The 22,033-nt window shown below is 40.7% G+C and overlaps 1 protein-coding gene across 1 annotated transcript in view; it reads left to right on the top strand.

Moving 5' to 3' along the window:
* Nucleotides 1-438: 438 nt before the first annotated feature.
* Nucleotides 439-22,033, top strand: part of HTRA1 (HtrA serine peptidase 1) — a 54,993-nt gene continuing 33,398 nt past the window's right edge. Inside the window, exons 1-4 of the mRNA XM_077455353.1 lie at nucleotides 439-650; nucleotides 1,291-1,768; nucleotides 6,254-6,353; nucleotides 9,464-9,671. Of these exons, the coding sequence (XP_077311479.1) occupies nucleotides 1,321-1,768; nucleotides 6,254-6,353; nucleotides 9,464-9,671 (756 nt within the window). The 5' untranslated portion in view covers nucleotides 439-650; nucleotides 1,291-1,320. The remainder of the gene's footprint in view (nucleotides 651-1,290; nucleotides 1,769-6,253; nucleotides 6,354-9,463; nucleotides 9,672-22,033) is intronic.

Genomic DNA, 22,033 nt, shown 5'->3' with positions numbered 1-22,033 from the left:
TTGGGTGTCCTATGTGTGTGGATGTTGCTGCATTATATAAAACTATTCATTTTGTTTACATTTTGGGGACTGGGGTGCCTCGAGATTTTGCTTAACTTTAAAGGGTGCCTTGACTGGAAAAATGTTGAGACTAGACTGTCTCTGTACTCTAATCTCTATGCTGTATATTGCACAGTCGCTGTATACTGCACCGTCTCTGTACATTGTTCTCTATTCTGTATACTTTGCTGTCCTCTGCACGTTGTTTTCCATGCTGTATACTTCACTGTCTCTGTACATTGCTCTCTATGCTTTATATTGCCCTTGCTGTTGCCCACAGCTCTGTCCTGGGCTGACTCTGGGTTGCTTTGTGTTGCTGTTTCTTGTCTCAGCAGGCTGTGCTGTACCGGGTAATGTACTATATTCTGCTCTGCTGCTGTCATGCTGTGTGCACTATCCTTGGCTGGCTGCCCTGGTCTCTCATTGGGGGTGGAGTAATGCTGTTTTGGGGCTTTTCCAGATAAAAGAAGCTGAATCAGTGCTGGGCTGTGAGGACACACAGAGTAGGCTGGACAGAAGAGAAGATTGCTGGTCTCCTGGGCAGGGAGAGGGACTTCTGTGCTGCTGCTGGGATCCAGCCTCTGCGCCTGGCACACACTGACAACCTGCTGGTATGTACTCTGCCTATACTTCACACTTTCTGCTATTTACTGTGAGTACTGCTTGGACCTTGAAGAATGGGACATACCCCAAAATACTTGTCCTGAAAAATTGTATGTTAGTGCAAATAAAAAAAAGTATCACAGACAATACTCAATTTTCTCTGCTATTTACTGTAAAAGTATTTTACCCTTCAGGTCACAGTATTAACATTTTAAAGGAGAGATGCTATTTACTGCATTTTTTTAATATTATGTATTTGCATTGTTGACAGCCACAGTTATTTAATAAGGCAAATAGCAGTTTGTAGTGTTGCAATCAATAGCACCCAAGATTGCATCTTTCAGCAGTCAGACTCCAGGAAACTGAAATTTGGTAGTTTGCTGGAGTTTTTTTCCTATTGCCTAACTAAGATATTTAGTTTGCAATGGATATTGCCGTGATCAAGCAATACTAACCTCTATAATGCTATTTGGGGAATGAGGTTACCTCAATTCAGCCATAACCTTCCCTTTTTATGAAAATGCATGTAGTTGTGTCTTTTATTTTGTTGAATAATGTTTTAAAAGAATGCTAATTTCTTTGGATTCAGTAACTAGAACTGTGGAACCCTATCATTAGTGCTAATATCTGCTGTTCATATTTTCCCAGGTGCACTTTTATATCTGGGGGCATTTACACATGTGGTACCCTCTAGTGTCAAACATCGGTATTACAATGCTGTGGGTCTTGGTACTGCTGTCCTGTGGGGTTCCTGCTGCTTTGATTCCATCACCTGTTTCCCGGTGCCCCTCTCGCTGTGATCCATCCTCCTGCCCGCCATCGCCTACGAACTGCCCGTCCGGAGAGACAACGCTGCGTTGTGGCTGCTGTACTGTATGTGCTGCTGATGAGGGTGATAGATGTGGAGAAGGACCTGCAGATCCTACTTGTGCCTCCACACTACGCTGTATGAAGAATGGGCTTTTAGGGAGCCCCAGGACTTGCCAGTGTCCATCTCCCCAGCCTGTGTGTGGGAGCGATGGAAATACTTATAGCAGCCTATGCAAGCTGCAAGCAGAGAGTAAAGCTGTACAGAATCAGGGATCTGCAGCCATCATCCCAATTCAGAGAGGAGATTGCCAGCTAGGTAAGAACAAGGGTAGCTGGGGACTGAAATATACAGTTATAAATGTAGAGCAATCCTGATCCCCATTATTAATCCTAACAATTGTGATTTTGTTTTAGAGGTATTTAAAAAGGATGTGCAAAGCGTAGTAACCTATTTCAACTGTTCATCAGTTTGGAGTAAATTTGCAAACATTACTATGCTCTGCATATTGCATTTTGCGGGATAAACATTTTATGTTTCTTCTATGGCTATGATTATATTCTATATAGTTTAGCTGTTGTCTCTGTTAAATAGGTATATTGGTTGGTTGATAAATTAATTAATTATATTGGTTATTAAAGACAGGTAAAAACTGTACCTGGAAGTAACTTTCTTGATCCAGCCTTGCCAATTTATGCAGCACATTATATATTATACACTTACATCAGTACCTGCCCGCGAGAAGCTTACTATCTAAGGTCCCTATCTCACATTCATACATAATCTAGGACCATTTTAGACAAGAACCAAGTAACCTTCCAGCGTGTCTTTAGAGTATGTGAGGATCTCACGCATGTAAAGGGAAAACACACAAACTCCATGCAGATAGTGTCCTGACTGGGATTTAAACTGGGGACCCTAGTGCTGCAAGGCAGAGAGGTGCTAACCCCTTAACCATTGGTCTCCAAACTGGGGCCCTTTGCTTGCTTTTATCCAGCCCTTTGGGCACTATTTCATCCATTGATGCCAACAATGGGGCATTATTCCCCTCATTGGCACCAACAATTTCTTCCAGTGACACTAAGGATAGGGCACAATTTCTCCCAATGACAGTAACAATAGGGCCCAAAGATGTGGGCCCAATTCCTCCCAGTGGCACCAGCAATGGGGTACAATTCCTCCCACTGACACCAAAGAGGGGGCTTTGTTTTTTCCCACTGACGTCAGGACCTTTTCCACTCCCATTGGCCACACTCTGCCCTCCCCCCCTCCAAAGTCTGAAGGACTGAAAACTGTCTCTTTGTTTAGAAAGTTTGGAGACCCTATGCACTAGACTACTATGCTGCCCAGTGACATTTTTGTTGACATTATAATGGCTACAGCCATGAAATCAAGTCAAAATTATGATAACTTAATTCGAACAAGAGACTTGGCGTCATCCTCCAATCGAAGAGAGCAGTCAAGGCAGTTCACATTTCTTCAGTTCCCCAGTGTGTCATTTTCATATTTTTTTTTTTTGGTCCAGCTTAACCTCACCTGCATGACTATATAGCAGCAGGCACCCACAGGTGTCTACACACACCATAACCCCCTCAAAAATTGCACCTGCTAACTTCATCTAAGTTAGTGCTTGGCCCTACATCTTTGTCTCTCTATGGCGCAACCATGAGATGAACAGCTTTAAGTGACCAATAGGTAATACAAGAAGGGGTATGGCCTGGCATGGCATTAAGAAGTCAAAATTTGCAGATCATTGCACCTAAGGTTTAGAGAATGTTCAGAGGATCCAAAAATTGTATGACAGATCATCCGACTTTTTTCGCTTACTAATTGCAAATAGAAATTGAATAGGTTATTAAAGTCACAAAAATTCTCATACGACAGAAAAAAAAATCGGAAGTGATGTTATGTGGTGTATTTCTATTGTATTTTCGGGCGACAACTGTACTGATTAAACGAAAATCTGACAATCTGGTATTGTGCAAGGACATTTTTCGTGCTTGTCTGATCAAATAATATGGAATGAACTGTCGTGATCGGCTCTCGAAAGCTCTCCGATTATAGTACGATCGCATCGAAGGTGGTATATTTCGTCCCATTTTTGGATCGTGTGTACGGCCATTGGGCTGTGTTCAATAGACAAGCGGGGCACTATAATTTTCTACTGGGCCAGTTCACACCTGTGCGCTGCACTGTTGTGTCTTGGTAAAAATAGTACAGGTGTAGTTTTGTAGAGCATCAACATGCTCTTTTATCCCCATAGACCTCAATGGCGGAGCATAACAAACACTTGTAACATGCATTTTCTTGTGCTCATAACAACCCCCAGCCCCCAAGAAACCTCTACTTTATTTAAGACTTTTGTTGGACAAACAAAAAATTCAGGATGCTTGAAAACACACTAAAACACATGTAAACTCATATTGCAGACAATGCAGACACAAGGGTATGAACCTATCCAGACCAGCAGGAACTGTATTTGGGCATCACTGTGCATTTGATATTACATGTGGCAAACAGTGTAATAGGTTGCATAGTAGTACAGTTACACTTTAACTGAATCATCATCGCCAATATGTAAAGCAACCCCATCATGTCCAAGGAAGTCCATTCTCATATGGAGGGTGCTACACATTTTGCATAACCTTTCCTTGTCTTTTTGCAGCAGTTATGGTCTTTTATTAGGAAACCCTCTTTAATAATAAGTGTTATTTATTATATTTAAATATTTAACTGCAAAACTAGACAGAAGAAATGGAGGTAGTGCTGAAATCACAATTTCTTCTTACACTTTTTTGGCTAATGATACATTTGGTAAATAGTGGTTATGATTCATTACATTATTATGTTGTGCCCAATGAGGAATGTTCATATTTTACTTGTTGCTTTGTTGGAACCATGGAAAGCTGTGTCCATGTGAACTTTCCATATTGAATTATGAATAGCCGCAGACAGGAAATCAAGCCAATGAACACAGTCTGGACACTTCACAGACCTAGGAGAACAAGCTAGATAATTAATGTTTAGAACGTTGTCATTTACTGTCATTACTTACAAAATCACATTTATCAGAGAGATGGGGAATGTCAAAGTGTATGAAAGACAAAAAAAAACACATTCAATACATCTCTGCAATATATGCATATTTCTCCATGTTTTGTCCCTGAAAAAAAAAAACACCTGTTGATCCTGCTAGAAATCCAGAGCACTCCTAACCAGGGATGAGCCCTAGTTGAGTCTGAACTCAGGCCAAATCACATTCTACAGATCCAGGTGTCACATGTTCGAAACCTTTGCCGGCCCAATAAGTTGGTCAATATAATTGATTAATTTCCCATGTGCCCATATTAGGTCAGTGGTGCCACAAGCATCCCTGCCTCTTCTGTGCATGTAAATGTCCCAGCTGCAGATAACTGGGCTGGCGGGGATGCAATCATGTGACCTTTTCTTTTGAGTTCTGCTGACAACTATGCCTCTGCTGCATTGAAATCCCAAACAGAGTTGTCAGCTTTGCCTGAATTATGTCCTTATGACTACAGTCCACCTTCTCCTTGTGTTACAGAGTTGTGGTGAGGAGAGGTGTTACTTATTCCAGAAGAGAGAACTGGGCAAGACTGATAATGCTCCTTGGGATGTCAGCATATGCACTGTGTTGTCAGCTCAAACAGGTAGTAATTGGAACTTCAACCACACATTTTAGGGACAGGTTTTTATTGCTGTCTGTATCCCCATTTGGGAAGAGTTAGGTTGGCCATACATGGTTCAAATCTCAGGGGGGTTCAGCAGGAACCAGCCGAGATTTGAACCGTTAATGGGCAGGCTGAATGTACCAAGTTGATCGACTGATCAACTTGGGCCTGCCCGATTGTCTTGCGGTTATTGCTATTGGCTGCCATAGCCGCTAGCAATAATCACTGTCTTCTTCTGCCCAGGATAGCTTCCCCTGCTCTCCCATTGGGAGAAGACAGTTACCTGGCAGGAGGTATTCCCACATCAACACTGTCTGAGGTTATCAACAGGAATAAAAACTTGATATAGGTTGTGACTATTAATTATATTAAAGAAGATATTAAAAATGTTTTTACCTATTGCTGTCGTTATACTTCCTCAAGCTTTTCCCCCACTGTGAAATGTTCAGATTTTGCATTTTGTCTTGGACAGTTTATATACAGCTGTTTTCAGTTACCTTCATCTGTCTTCAAAATGTTCACACGATGTTCCATGTGTCTACAAAGCAACAACCAAAACCTATGTTTATCCCAGTGGACACAACATTAAAAGATACTAAAGAGTCAGTCCATCCAAAAGTGATAGTTAAGTTATTAGTGGAACCTAGTGGGTTGAGTCAGCCCTTAGCTTTTATATTTCTTGGACAGCCCAACAGTTAGATCTCCCAGCCATAATTCCTTTCTGTATTCTGGATATTCTTGTTCAACTTTGCATGTTCTGCACCCCGTATTCCCTCTAATATAAAATTAATACATAATCTAACAAGTAGAGCAGGAATGCCTCATAATGGCCACAGGAGGTCTTCAACGGGGTATGAAAAAATGTCATGTAGTTTAACTCTCCCACATATACCCTAAACTGAAATATTCTTTTGGGTGGATTGACCTTTTTAGCATATAAGGGGACATCACAGGTAAAACATTCTCTTTACGTGGTTGATTATTTTGTTTCCCTCCTCTACAGTATAACAATGTCATCCTACTTTTGCTTTTACTATCAGTGAATACTACCTCCTTTTTATTTGTGTATAGTATTCATTTATATAGCATTTGTTCACCTTTGTTCTTGTTACAGGTCAGGCGGATCCAGACAGTCCTCGCTATAAGTATAACTTTATCGCTGATGTGGTGGAGAAGATTGCGCCAGCTGTTGTGCATATTGAGTTGTATCGAATGTAAATGTCAGCCATGTCATGTTATACAACATAGTTCAAGTGGGGTTGTACTAACCATTGTCATACAGGATGCATCAATTTTAGTAACCATATGGAAAAAGTTAACCTAACAATGCATATGTAGTGTGTAAATAATGTTTGGTATGTACAGTGCATGCTTTTGTGTGTGTTTATAATTTTATTTTTAGAGCTATTCATCCTGTGAAACTGCATGTACATCCATTCTGTGTAGATGAGGGCAAAATTGAAAGTTATTAGGCTTCTTTTCTCCAGGTTGTGTCTTATTTATTCACACAAAATAGTGTGAATCGGGAAACTACTGCATTACAGTCACTAGATGGAGCTGATGATCATAAGAAATAAATACTTATTTATTATGATTGTCCACTCCAACTATCAATGACAATACAGCATTTTCTCGAACCACTCTGTTTATTGAATAAATAATATTCATCCTGGAGGGAAAATAGCCTAATAACTTTTGATTTTGCCCCAGTCACACAGAAGGAATGTACACAGGACAAAAAGCTCTGCAAAATTTTTATAAATGCACCCCATATTTCCATCATTATGATATATCATATGCAAAGTTTCTTCTATATGCAATTATTGCATTTATTGCTAACCTCTAAGCCCTTGTACACACGGTCGGAGATTCCGACGGAATGTGTCCGATCGGACCGTTTTGTCGGATATTCCGACTGTGTGTGGTCTACATCGGACTGTTTCCGTCGGACTATCCGACGGACCAAGTTTTCCAACTTGTTGGAAACATTTTCCGACAAAATGCTCTGATCGGACATACTCCAATCATGTGTAGAGAATTCCAATCGGACAAAGAGCCACGCATGCTCAGATCAAATTCCTACACCAAAGCTATTGGCTACTAGCATGAACGTAGTCCCGTCGTAACGAAATAACGTAATCACGACGGATTTTCCGACAACTTTGTCTGACCATGTGTATGCAACAGTTTCCGACAAAATCCATCGGACAAAATCCGTTGGATTTGGTTGTCGGAATCTCCAACCGTGTGTACAAGGGCTAATAGTTTTTTAAAATTACATTGGTTTATAGATAGTGGTACTTTTACCTTAAGACCTTTCACACTGTGCTGCCAACGGCATCAGCGGTAAAGCGGCGCTAATTTTAGCACCGCTGTACAATAGTTTTAGCGGCGCTATTTGGTTTTAACCCCTGCTAGTGGCTGAAAAGGGGTTAAATGCGCCCGCAAAATGCCGCCGCAGCGGAGTTTTGCTGGCGGTATGACAGCGCTGCCCCATTAATTTCAATGGGAGGGATCGGTGGAGGAGCGGTGAGTTCACTGCTCCCTTCACCACTCCAAAGAAGCTTCTGGCAGGACTTTTTCTGACACCCTGCCAGCACAACACTCCAGTGTGAAAGCCCTCGGGTGTTCACAATGGAGTAAATGGAGCTGCTGTTTTAGGGCGGTTTGCAGGTATTCAAAAATATTGGATCCGAATCTGTTCTCAATATACACATTACAGTACCAATTACAGGTGCTATTTTTAACGCTACAGAGCCTGCAAAACACCCCAGTGTGAAAGGTGTCTAAGTATTACTTCTACTGTCAGTTATTTTTAATTTACAGGATAACATGTAAAGCAAATAATAAAAATTAAAAAGGCATAATAGTGTAAACTTTAAAAATCACTGTAGGAAAAGAGGCTACTGAGGAAAGCTGTACAGTAAGTCCCCTATTTACGAAGAAGTTCCATTTCGGGAGCTTGTTCATAAGTCCAAGAAAGATCAGTGTTTGCAGACCAAGGTTGTTAGCGCTGATCAGTTGGTTTGAATGAAAAACTGTGCAAACACATGTTCGCATCTTTGAAAGTTCTCAATTCGAAAAAAGGTTCGCATGTAAGGGACTTACTGTACAGTATACTGTTTGTATTTGGTAGATAGGTTAAATAATTATACACACTTTAAGGGGCACTTATGAGAAACAAGGGTAGTGAAAAAGATTTGTTTTTAAGTGGTACAAAATATCAAAATGAATTGAAGAACACTGTTACACATGACAAAGAACAATGTTCCCATAGCAGTCAGTCTAAAATATTTTTTCCTTGTTCTGGCTGTCCTATTTTAAAGGCAACTAAACTCTGGTTGGTTGTTTCACTTATTTGCTCTTTACAGTTGCATACATATTAAGCTAAGCCCTTTGCCACAACTCAAAATTTCTATAGTATACTCTGTATGTATCAGCTGTAAACCTGAGGGTCTTGGTCTGCCAAGTTCAAGATTGGATGCAGATTAGGCAAATTCCCTCTGGCACCTGCTCTTGGCCCTCAAGTTATGATCACTTGGTTAGTGTATTTGATGGGCTTTTATTTTAAACATGATAAAATGTAAAAAATTCCTGGCATATAGAATCGTGGGAGCAGATCGGACAAATTTCCAACAGAGCAGATTATTTGATTAGGTGTTCGTCTCTATTGGCCATAATTGAATGCAGTCTTTCTCAATTTTTTTGAACATGGAGAAACCCTTGAAAAAATGTTCAGGTCTCAGAGAACCCCTTCTAAAAATGACTTTATTTACAGCTCATGGTACAATAGCATAAACAGTAAGCTGACATATAAGAATTAAAAAAGCAATAAGAAATGTGGCATAGTTCATTTATTTGGCAACCACTTTATTTGACAAATATATTTTCAGTAGTAATAAAATCAAATAAACAGTTTGTTGGCCAGAAAAGAAATTCAGAAAATTGTTTTCTTTCCTTGCTGGTCATTGGAAATGTCACCCTTACATTGGTGTTCATTAGAGAACAGGCCCTGTAGGTTGGTGGGAGAAACACTGCCTTACATTGCTGGTCACTAGGAGGAGGGCTCTTTTAAACTAATGGTCAGTGAAAGAAGGGCCTCATTACAACCCATTTTGGAAGAATGCTCCTTGAATTGGTGGTCAGTTGAAAGAATGCTCCCTTCCAAAAAAAAGCAGTAGTGTCAGTGGTTCTGTTCTGAAAGGCAGAAACTCTGGAGGAACCCTAGAGTTTCACAGAACCTTGGTTGAGAAGAGCTTTTGTAATATATTACTTGTGTATTATGGTGTGATCTCATCTTCTTACAACCAATTCTTGTGTCCAGGTTCAATTTCTTTGGAAAGCGTGAAGTCCCCTCAGCCAGCGGATCAGGTTTCATTGTCTCAGAAGATGGATTGATTCTTACCAATGCCCACGTGGTGACAAACAAGCAAAGGCTGAAAGTGGAGAGGAGTGATGGGTCCACATATGATGCCAAAATAATAGATGTAGATGAAAAAGCTGATATTGCCCTCATTAAAATCAAGCCAAAGGTATTGCACATCTTTTGTACTCTTCTGCACTGTTAACTTTGAACCTACCTTCACCCAGGATCATAAATTCAGTGTCATTTGGTATCTGACACACCAGATCTCATCTCTATGCAAAGGAAATTCAGTGCAAACATTTATGGCTATGATAGTTTGCAAATCTGTTACAACTGTCAGGTATCCAATCTGCAGAATTTAATTATTACTAAATAAGTCCATGGTAAATATGAGAAGTACTCAGTAAATACACCTAATATAAGCCTGTATCTTTGCTTAGTCTTTGATGATAAAGCTTTCTGTTGTCAGATTCACTGGTGAATATGTGAATGTTGCACATACTTAGGTTGCATTGGGTTTTTGAGCATTTTTTCTGGCGTTTTATCGAGTATTTGTATGTGCTTTTTTGAGAGTTTGTGTACAGCTTTTTTGATCTTTGGTGGTTTTAAATTTGTCAATAGAGAAAAAGATCATCTGCTCCATTATTTGTTGCTATATTTTTAACCTTTTTCATACACTTTTATTTATTATTTATTCATTAATTATTTGACTTTTTTTTTCTAAGAGGTTAAGAATTAGGTTTTAAAGGTTAGGGGTTTATTTATTTTATTGTTTATTTATTTTAAGGGTTAGAGGTTAATATTAGTGTTAAGGGTTTGGGTTGGTTGTTTTTTTGTTGTTATTATTTATTTATTTAATTATTTATTATTATATCTTTTCATTTAATGCATTTGAGCAGAAAAAGGCTCAAAAATGCACAACAAACACAATAAAATACTCAAAATGCTTGAAGCAAGCATTTCCATGCATTTCTGTGAAACAAAAACGCTTAAAAATTATACCAATCTGCCTTATTCAAGCTACAAAAAAAGCTGCAGAACTTTTTTGAGCTTCAGGCGACTTGTAGTGGAGATGTGAACCAACTGCATAGAGAATAATTGATTTCTTTTTTCTCCTCCAGCGTTTGAGCGTTGGAGCTTTGTGCCAAAATGCTGAGGTGTAAATGGGTCCTAAAGCCGCGTACACACGGGCGGACTGTCTGTCCAACTTAGTCCGCTGAAACACATTTCAGCGGACAGTCCGCTCGTGTGTGGGCTTCAGCGGACTTTTTCAGCGGACAGTCTGGCGGACTAAGTCTTTCGGAATTTCCGTAATATTGTCCGTCCAACTTTGGTTTCAGCGGACAGTCCGCTCGTGAGTAGGCAAGTTGGACGGACTAAGTATGGCGCATGCTCTGAAAGGATTTACACGGCCGAAGGTTGCATTGCAGTGTATTGGATGTCGTATTTCTAGTCCCGTCGTACGTGCTGTACACGTCATCGCGCAAGCTTTCAACGGACTGTCTGTTCATCGTGTGTGGTCAAGTCCGTTCATTCAAAAGTAGGACGGACTGTCTGTCGGATTGTCTGACGGACTTAGTTGGCCAGACAGTCCGCCCGTGTGTACGCGGCTTTAGGCTCCATTCTATGCATGTTGCTTTTGAGTGTTTCTGCAGTGCTTTTTTGCGGTGCTTACCATGTTTTTGACACTCGTTTTTACCATGATTTTATTGCGATTTTGCTGCGATTTGCGTTTTTACACGGTATATAGCTGGTTGCTAAGGAGGGGTCTGGGAAGCCAGTCATCATTTCCTTAACAACCGATGAGTCATCAGCTGTCAGCAGGTTTCCCCGCAGTATGTTAAAAAAAAATTGCAGGCTAGAAAAAAATTGTGGAAAAAAAACAGCGTGGGGTCCCCCCAGGTCCATATATGGCCCTTGGGTCTAGTATGAATTCGAGGGGGGGGGACCTCCCACGCAAAAATGTAAAAAAAAAAATGACATAAGGTTCACCCAAAATCCACACCAGACCCTTATCCAAGCATGCAGCCCGGCAGGTCAGGAAAGGGTGGGAACGAGTGAGCCCCCCCCCCCCCGAACCATACCAGGCCTCATGCCCTCAACATAGGGGGGTGGGTGCTTTGGGGCAGAGGAGCTCTACACCCCCCACCCAAAATCACCTTGACTCCATGTTGATGGGGACAGGGGCTTCTTCCTGACAACCCTGTCCGGTGGTTTTGGGGGCTGCGGGCGGTGGGCTTATCGGAATGTGGAACCCCCTTTTAACAAGGAGGCCCCAGTTACTGGCCTCCTCCCCATGTGAATGAGTATGGGATACATTATACCCCTACTCATTCACCAAAAAAAAGTGTAGTGTGGAAAAATACAGTTGACAGTTTTTGACAAGTCTTTTATTAAAAATATATTCTTCCCCACTTCTTCCTCCGGTCTTCCTCCATCTTCTCCCGCATCTTCCTCCTCCGGGCTTTGCTTTCTCTCACTGCTTCTTCTTCCGCTCTTCTTCTTTCTCCTGTCTTCTTTGTCCAGTGTTGTTCTTCCTCTGTCGCCGCCGACCCTCCTCCGATGCTGCGTCCTACTGACAACCCTCCGCTGATGCTGCATTCCGCTGATCTATCCACACCGATGTCAAGCATGTCTTAGATAACAATGGGGGAGTGGCCATTGGATGACATCATCTGGAGGCCCAGCCCCCTGTGATGTCCCCGCCCGGAGCATGATGGGTCTGTGACATCACAAGGAGGCTGGGCCTCTGGATGACATCATAAGATGACCATGCCTCCATCGTTAACTAAGACGTGCTTGACATCGGCGCAGACAGACACAGCACTGGAGGAGGGTCATTTGTCGGAGTGGGACGCAGCATCGGAGGTGGGTCGGTGGTGGCAGAGGAAGTACAACACTGGGCAAAGACAGGAGAAATAAGAAGAGAAGGAGAAGCCTGGAGGAGGAAGATGCGTGAGAAGATGCAGGAAGACCGGAGGAAGAAGCGGGGAAGAAGATATTTTTAATAAAAGACTTGTCAAAAACTGTCTACTGTATTTTTTCACACCACGCTACTTTTTTTTTGGTGAATGGGTAGGGGTACACTGTACTCCATACCCATTCACATGGGGGGGCCGGGATCTGGGGGCCCCCTTGTTAAAGGAGGCTTTCAGATTCCGATAGGCCCCCCCACCCGCAGACCCCAACAACTACCGGCCAGGGTTCTTGCATGGTTCAGAAGGGTGGGGGGTTGTCCCCTCCCTTTCCTGACCTGCCGGGCTGCATGCTTGGATAAGGGTCTGGTATGGATTTTGGGGGGCTCTAGGCCATTTTTAAAATCCATACTAGACCCTAAGGCCTGGTATGGACCTGGGGGGGGGCCCAATGCTGTTTTTTTCCACGTTTTTCTTTAGCCGGCAACTCTTATTTTTTACATTCAGCGGGGAAGCTGGGAAAAGCTTCAGTTGTTAAGGACGCAGTGGCCAGCTTCCCGGCCCCCTCCTTAACAACCAGTTGTATACAGTGAATGTATAGCTAAAAAAAAAAAACGCAAATCACGGCAAAATCGGTGTAAAAACATGATACTTGCGTTTTGGATGCGGGTCCATTGAAGTCTAATACATGCAAAACACTGCATTTTGCAGAATGAAAAGTCCCAGACCCTTTCCAAAAATGAAGAGGCACAAAAAATACATTGATGTGAAAATTTCCCTGCATTTCTACAAAACGCATAAAAAAAAACGCATTAGTGTGAATCGAGCCTTAACGTTGCATGCTTTGACTGGTCTGAACAGCAGTAAAACCTTGCTCCTGCTCACAGAAAGCAGATGTTTTCAATACATGACTGATGCTGGCTATATTAAAGACTTGACTTAGTAGAGTTGAATGTCCTGCAGCAAAGGTGGGTTTGATTGTTTTTCTGATTTCAGCAGATTAAAGTGACTCTGCCATTACAAAAGTATGGTAGCTTGTATTGCTGGCCTTCTTTTGAAAATGCTAGTTGTCTGGCTTTGAGCAGTGTGTTTAAACAGCTATGAAGAGAGTGAGGTATGCTTTTGTAGACTTAATGGAAAGCTGTATATATATATATATATATATATATATATATATATATATATATATATATATATATGTATATATATGTATATATATATCTATATATATAGATATATATATATATATATAATATTTAGCAGAGAATCTAGAGAATAAAATGGCGATTGTTGCAATATTTTATGTCACACGGTATTTGTACAGCGGTGTTTTAAACGCAAGTTTTTGGGAAAAGGGACACTTTCATGAATTTAAAAAAATTCAACAGTAAAGTTAGCCCAATTTTTTTTGTACAATGTGAAAGATGATGTTATGCCGAGTATATAGATACCAAACATGGCACGTTTTATAATTGCACGCACTCGTGGAATGGCGACAAACTACGGTACCTAAAAATCTCCATAGGCAACGTTTTAAATTTGTTTACGGTTACCAGGTTAGAGTTACAGAGGAGGTCTAGTGCTATAATTATTGCTCCCAATCTGACGATCACGGCGATACCTCACGTGTGTGATTTGAACACCGTTTACATATGCGGGCGAGACTTCCGTATGCGTTTTTTTTGCTGCGTGAGCTTGCGGGGATGTGTACGCTTTAAAAAAAAATCTTATTTATTTTATTTATTTTTATATTATTAAAATATGTTTTAAAAAAATAAATAAAAAATTGATCCTTTTTATTGCTGTCACAAGGAATGTAAACATCCCTTGTGACAGTAATAGGTGGTGACAGGCACTCTTTATGGAGGAACAGGGGTCCAATACCTCCTTTGCACTTCAAAGTATTTAGATCACCGAAAATGGTGATTCTGAATGCTGTGCATTTTTTTAAATCCAGCAGCATTGGCAGCCGAGTAAACTGGAAGTGACGTTGCTTCCGTGATTACATTCAGGAGACTGGAAAAAAAACATTTACAGCCTCGTTCCAGTCTTTGGCTAGATGCCAAAAGAGCCGGATCGCGGATCGGGTCTCCCGGTGGGACGGGAGGCCCGGTCAGAGCGGCGGGGGGGATTGTTCCCTCCCGCTCCTCCGGGATAACAATCGAGTGGCTTTTAGCCGCATTTGTTGTTATCCCTGGAAAGCCGATCGCCTACTCTAAAAAACTGTACCGGGATGATGCCTGCAGCTGCTGGCATCATCCCGGTATAACCCCCGAATCCGAGGCAGTATATATGTGTACGCTCAGCGCGAAGGGTTTAAAATACAGTAATACGCTGACTCACTGTGCTTTTAATATGCTCAGTTGCTCTCCATTGTTATGCGGATGACAGCCTTAGTGGAATTAAACTCTCCTATCCTTTAAAGCCAAGGAAGCTTCTTCTGTTTGATCTGCAACTGCCATCGTTTTGATGATTTGACAATTTGGTTGAGGACACAAGCAAATGTAAACGTTAGCAATGCCGACATTCCAGGAATTTATCAGTTTTTTTTTTTGAAACCGTTAAATTGATGGGTTCAGTTCTCTTTCATGATTTACTGCTATTCGGGGGGGTCTGGGCTTCAGCAAAATGGTAGCCTCCAGCAAAAAGAAACAGGAGCAATGCTGGAGTCAATTAACAGCACACACTATTTTGGTAATATACTTATTAATATGGAATGTATACTCCTTGTTAAGGAACATTATTTTGTAACAAGTTGTTATAGGTAAAGTTCAGCTTTAAGTAAATGCAACTGGAGTGCAAATTGACCAAAATGCTTTTAAACTGGCTTTGTGGTGGTTTCAAGTGATTTACACCGCTATTTTAATTGGATACAAATTTGATTGGTAGGTGATTTGAAATAAGTGAGTTGAAGGCTAATGGAAAATTGCCTGAATATGCTAAGCACTTTGTGTACTGTTACTGAGTTCACGTGCTACTTTTGCATGGTGTAAGGGACATACTCATTATTAAGTGATACTGAGCTAAAGAAATTGCTTAGATTTGCAGATTGTTCTGTGCTTCAGTAAATACTCCAGTAACACATAATTGTCCCTCTGTAAGCTGAAAAAAAATGTCAGACAGGAGAATTCGTGACAGTCGGTAGACATTAGAGCTCTCTGGAACTAAATGACTGCATAGTCATTTGACTGTGCTGATAACTACATGCTAGTATTTACCAAATTTTTCTGCATTTAACACCTATGGGTCTATGTTTTCTTATTATAGAGAATGGACAAGACAGATATGTAGATAAGAGCCCTGGTCACTACTGCTCTTATGGCTAAGATCCAGTGCTGAAGGGTAGAATAGGTCACCTTCTGTATTGTGCATAGGAAGTATAGATGTGAGTATAGTATTGGATATATGCAGTAAATGAGAAATGTTGAGTACCCCTGTCAAATTACACGTGTTGGTAATTTTCTTACTGAAAAAAAGCTCTGCTGGTAACGCTGAGGATGTATTTCTCCAAATTCCACTATACCATTAGAATACGTCTGCTGAATGTGGAAAATACAATTTAGTTCTCTGATAGTCAGTATTTAGTAAGCTGGTTATGCACTTTACAGTTTTATTATACAATTTTTGTTACAATCTCCTTTCAATTTATACGAAACTCTGTAATGCAAGGGCCTACAAGGAAATTCTACAGTCAGACAGGAATATGTACTGCCGGCTTTACATTTCTGTTGGCAGGCAGCACAGACTCCAAACAACTAACAATAATTCTATTCTAGTAGGAATTCTTTTGACTCCCTCTTTTGCATGCATTAAATATTTGAGATCTTCCAACATTTGAATCAGGGGAATATTAACGCCAATCCAAAACCTATCTTTCACTTCTTGAAGCATTTCAAGGTTGATTTGTGTTTTGGATTATTATCCCTAGGAAATGTATCTTCTCCTTTTTAGGTCCTGTTTCAACACTGATTGTGGGACATAAGCCTCCATGATTTATTGATGCTTAGTAGTTTAAATTCTTCCCAGTGCCTATAGAGTAATAATTGTGCCACTGGGTGCCACACATATGTAGGACATAATAGATCGACCCCTGTTGGCAAAGTTTTCTTTTCTTCTTTCTTCTTTTTTTCCTCCAAATCCACTTTTGGCAATTAAAGCCTGTGTTCAATTTTCCTTTCACCGGGCCACAGCACTTGGCTTTAAAATACCTCTGGCTTATGAAGGCTTTGTATTGCATACTTCATATATCATATTGCTAAATTTGTTACAAGATATACTGCCAGTGAAGTGTCCAAGCATTTTGGTGGAATCATTTCTAAACAAACAAAAAAAAAATATTAAAAACAAACTTATTTAAAAAAATGTGCTTTAAAAATGTGTTGATTGGACAAGACATTGATCAAGGAATTGGTCATGAAGATTTCAAACCTTATACATCTCTATTCATGTTTTGGACATTTAACATCTTTCTTAACGTGATACATGAAATATGATAGATTTAAAGTGTAAGTAAAGCCAAAGCTTTGTTTTTTTTTAGATTTGGAAAGAGTAAGGTTACAAACCCCTGCCGGTTTATTGTTTACCGTCTGTGTACCGTTAGTGAAATTTCCTTTCACTTTATATCCCAGAGAAGGAACAGCAAAAGATGGGAAATCTCCCAAGGAGAGTGGATTCTCCTTCTTAGACAGTTGTCCTTGGAACAAGGAAGACTGGAAGACTTCCCCTTACCTCTTGTTCTGGCAACAACTCTAAAATTGTAAATATTCCCTTGCGTACTTTATTGATGACAGTGGTCACCAGGACAAATAAAGTGATGACTCTTCCCCATGAGGACACAGACAGAGGTTCTAACCTGCCCCACTCTAAAACTAAAAAATACGTTTTGTCTAGAGATACAGTTTGACCAAGTTAGTTACCCAAGTGGCTATAAATGCTCAGGTGAAGCCACTTATGAGTGGTTAAACATCTTCAACACTGCTAGACTAGTCCAGTTAAATGTGACTTATTACTAATATCTATGACAGATGAAATCATTCACAGATGGACATTTTACAGTAAATACCTATTGTAGTCAAATGTAGAATTAAGCTGTTTTAACTAATTGATTCTGAGGCCATCACAGCTAACCTGGAAGCTGTAACCTGTTCTATAAATGGTTTTCCGTTTCACCAAATAGGCAGTAAAAAGAAATGTGGTGTGAATGGGAAAGGGAAAAAATCCTTGATTGGTAAAGTACTTTTAACAAACCTGCAAACTGAGAGATGGCAAGTACTTTTTTTTTAGCTTGGCAGTACTAGTGGCTAATTAAAGGCAAAATTTGATGTATGCTTTAGTGTTGTATGAGGGACAATCATAGACCATGCCAACTAAGCTTTTTGCAGTAGATCCAAATGCAGCAAAGCCCTTAACAATCTTTTATTTGTTACGTCTTGTTAATGTGATCCTTGACAGTTCCTAGTGTTGAGGTTACCATATGGTGGAACAGCGATGTCCATTGACTCAGATCTCAAATTCAGGCATGATTTGGCTCATATTGAGATGGGATAACCATTTAATGTCAATTAAAATATCCTTGTTTGCTTTCTTTGGCAGCCAACTTTGAGACACTTACCCTGACTGTATGCCCACACTCTTTTTTTGATCTGCCTACAACAGGCTGCTGGGGTCAAAGTGAGAGGATCAACCTGTCATAAATAAGCTCTAAAAGCCATCAAGTGAAGCCCCAACATTTTTGTAACATCACCTTACTGGTGGTTCAGAGACCATTTTGGAAGATGATGAGGTCATTACACCAAAAGCTAATTTATAACTTTAGCATTAGCAGTAGCCATCATGACACACTTACTAATACCAGAGACGACTGGAATATATTAATAGGAGTGGCTGACGCTATATTTTCCAACTGTAAAAGGTTTTTTACAAATTTATTGACACTCAGTACCATAATCTTACAACTTGCCATTCAATAAATATTTCAATAAGACAGTATATTCTACTTACCTCAGACCTGACATTTTGATGAAGCAGTCCTGGCCTCATTTATACCACATTTATCAGGACAGTACTTTGGAGGTAGCTAAAGGGTCAGTACTGTGTTTCTAAATTCTTGCTTTAATCCACCACTTTTCGTCATGCACATGTCAGATCTGCTCACAGCAGTCTAGTCTGTGGCCATAAATTACTGCCATAGAACATCAGTATATCCAATTGAAAATGCTAATAAATTCCACAGTTTACATAGTAAATTTAAGATATGTGGCTTCAACTATAAAACACTATCCACATTTCAAAGCATTTCTATTTTACAGGATTAAATCAAGTGGTATCCTTTTAAAGTCAATTTTACCTATAAGGCAGCACTGTAAAATTGATAGGACTCTAAAATCTGACTCAAAACTTTTACCTTTACTCATTTTTACATTATACCTTTTACATTATTTTTCGTTCAGAAAATTTTTATTGTTTTTTTTTTAAACGACATTTAGTTTCTAAAAATAAAATAAAAATTTACGTCCTACCAAAGTACAAAGCATGATGAATTTGCCACTATACAACATGTTATATGCTGTAACAAATACAAGGAGGGAATGGTCTTAAAGAAAAGAAGTAGCTGGACTAAGTGGTTCCCACCGCTGATTTTAGGAAAAGGAATAAGATAAAATACAGCACTGACCCTTTAAAAAGGGAGGGGATAGTAAAGAAAGAAATGTTGGCACACCAAGTCTGGGTCTTCTTCACCCCAGAGGAGAGGTAAATAAAAAAGGGGGAAGAATGAAAAGAAAAGAAAAAAAGTAAGGGGCCTTGTTTTTCTTTGTATTCATCAGTCCATAAAGTCAGGGCAAAAAGTAGGTGGTTAACAAAAAAAAAGAAAAACAAAGTCCATGGTTCCCATACCTTCTGAACCTTTATTTATTTTTTTAATATAGGCATTTTTGAAGTGATGATGAAAATATGCTAAAAGCAAAGGTCTGGTGTCACCAGTGGCACACCTCCACCCCTAAATACAACAAATGCTACAGAAATTCGCCCTGGGACTTTGAGTGAGATGGGCACAGTTTAGCCAATAAACAAAACAGAGGCAAATACAATCTGAAATGTATTCCAGAAGGTGCATGCATACATAATAGCATGAGTGGATGCCAAGCCGGTTGAATCATACTGTACATATGACATAGGTATTCAAAGCACTTACCTCGACTTGTTCATGCCCCGACTTAGTTGGGGTAGGCGGGACACTTTCGTGGGGGTGGGTCAGCCCGACACTTGACCTTTGACCTCTGGGGGACACGCCTGCTGACCTTTGGGGGAGGTCCCTATTCCAATCCCTGAGTCCTAACCTTATTCTTCTAGGGGAAACCCTAACCCCCAACCCCAGCCCCAACCCCAACCCTAGCCCCAACCCTAACCCTATGTCCTAACCCTAAGTCCTAACCCTAACCCCAAATAACCTTTGACATATGCACCTTCTTGAATAAATTTCAGATTGTATTTACCTCTGTTATGTTTATTGGCTAAACTGTACTCACCTCACTCAAAGTCCCAGGGCGAATTTCTGTAGCTTTTGATGAAAATATGCTGGTAATCAATAAATAGATTTTTTTTTTTAATCACTTGCATTGTTTCTTTGAACATGCTAGAAATATGACTATCCCAGGAAGAATCAATTCCCTAGCATAGCCTCCTCCCTGCTTGCATGTCATAGCTCTCTCCTCTTCTGGGAGTGTCTAATTACTCTCTGTGCTGTCCCAGCTCTTTTGCTCCTCCCCTTAGTACATTATCTTTTATGTAGCTTCCAGGGGAGAGATGACAGGGAATACTAAAGAGTAAATTGAGCTCTGAGCCTGCTGGGGCTGCTGATGTTACATCTAAGATAGCAATGCCCAGTAAAGTCTCAGGGCTATAAGGGATGATTGTACAGGTAAATACCATGCTACAAACAAGCTAAATACACATACAATCTTTGTTGAAATTATTGATTTGGCAACGGGGTCTTTTTAGTGACCTGGGGGGGGAGTTATAACCTCTGCTATGTTTTTATTTGGGTCCCTGTCCTTGTTGGCAAGGTCTCCCTCAACTGGGGAAGCAAAGGGAAATTCTGCCCAGTGGGGACACAGACAACAGTAAACCCTGACAGAAAATCTTATTTCCCCCTTTATCCAAAATTTCAGAAAAGGCTTCATGTCACCAAAAGTAATTTGTATTGTGCAGATTGGCCGTGACATTAAAGCCAAATTCCAGGAATAATCTTTATTGCCTACTTACATTGGTTTAGCTTGATATGCATAACTTACACCTGATGGGCCAGCAGGGAAGCTGACAATTACTGTAGTCATTGCTACTACAGTTAAAGCTGCAATCTACTGGATAGAGTGCATTCCAGGCCCTGCTTCGGTTCTGTGTGTGCTGCATCTTCACTGCACTCCACTGACCACAGGGGGCTGCTTGTTTGGCATTGCCAATTTGCCACCATTAATAGAACAAGTTGTATTTTGTTTAATGAATGCAAGCTATTGTCTAGATGAAGTGGAGAGCACGGTTTGGTAATGTTACGATTTCCATCTTGTTCCACCAAAGAATGCTTTGTATTTATTGAAAAAATACAAGGCATTCCATGAATAGTGGTGATGCTGATTGAGCGATCTCTGTGGTCAGTGTGCAGTGGGGAAGATGCTCACACAGAAACCCAGCAGGACTCAGAAGATTGCTGCTATCACTGTAGTATCACAGATAACTACAGTGATTTTCAGCTTCTCCAGCAGTCCATCAGATATGAGATGCATGCTTACATTGATCCCAACTGCACTGGTGTAAGTATGCAATACAGATCATTCCTGGAGTCAAGATTTAAAGGGGAAGTCTTGCCTGAGCTCGTTTGGCTGAGCTACTCCTAAGGGTCACAGGAGTGCATTTCGTTTTGCACTCTTGTGACCCGTTTTCAGCAGAGAGCAGACTGAAATCCACTCTCTGCTGATGTCACTGGAATCAGTCTAGGCACCGCGTCATCACAAAAATGAAGCCTGGATCCGCCAGGTGCCTGCCTCAGCCTCTCAGTGAGCCGCTGAGAGAATAAATGGCCGCTCCCCGCCCCTCCACAGCTCAGCGCTCAAGTGAACGAGGAGGAGCAGAGTGGAGAGCTGCTGATTGATAGTCAGCAGCTCTCCTCTTGAGAACCTGTGAGAACTGAGCCATCAGCGATGTTTGATGGCTCAGTTTTCAGTGTAGAGACGCCGGGGGAAAAAAAAGCTTTGGTCCCATGCTGCATCCACCTAGGTAAGTATAATTGGGGGGGGGGGGCATACTTTTAAAGTGCATAGGACTAATTAAAGGAGAAGTTTGGGGTTTAAAAAACAAGCAAAAAAAATATGAAAATCCATAATCAAATTTATGCTGCAGCATCCTTGTGATGGTGCTGTTTTATGTCAGCTCTAAGACTGAGAACGGTGGGATCACATGACCACTGATTGCTAAGTTCTTGATCTGCAGCAGCAGTGGTGATTCAGTCACTGCTCTCTACTGTACTCTTCCAGCACTCACTGAAGTGCAGGGCAGGGGGTGAGAGGCTGGCTTGTTCCGGCTCATTTGTGTGCTGTAGGGCGGCACAGTGGTGTAGTGG

This window comes from Lithobates pipiens, unplaced genomic scaffold (genome assembly GCF_037356315.1).
Source record: "Lithobates pipiens isolate NorthernLeopardFrog02 unplaced genomic scaffold, aLitPip1_a1.2 Scaffold_25, whole genome shotgun sequence".
In the NCBI taxonomy this organism is placed as follows: domain Eukaryota; kingdom Metazoa; phylum Chordata; class Amphibia; order Anura; family Ranidae; genus Lithobates; species Lithobates pipiens.
The sequence above is the reverse complement of the archived record's forward strand: the minus strand, read 5'-3'. Positions and strand labels throughout refer to the sequence as shown.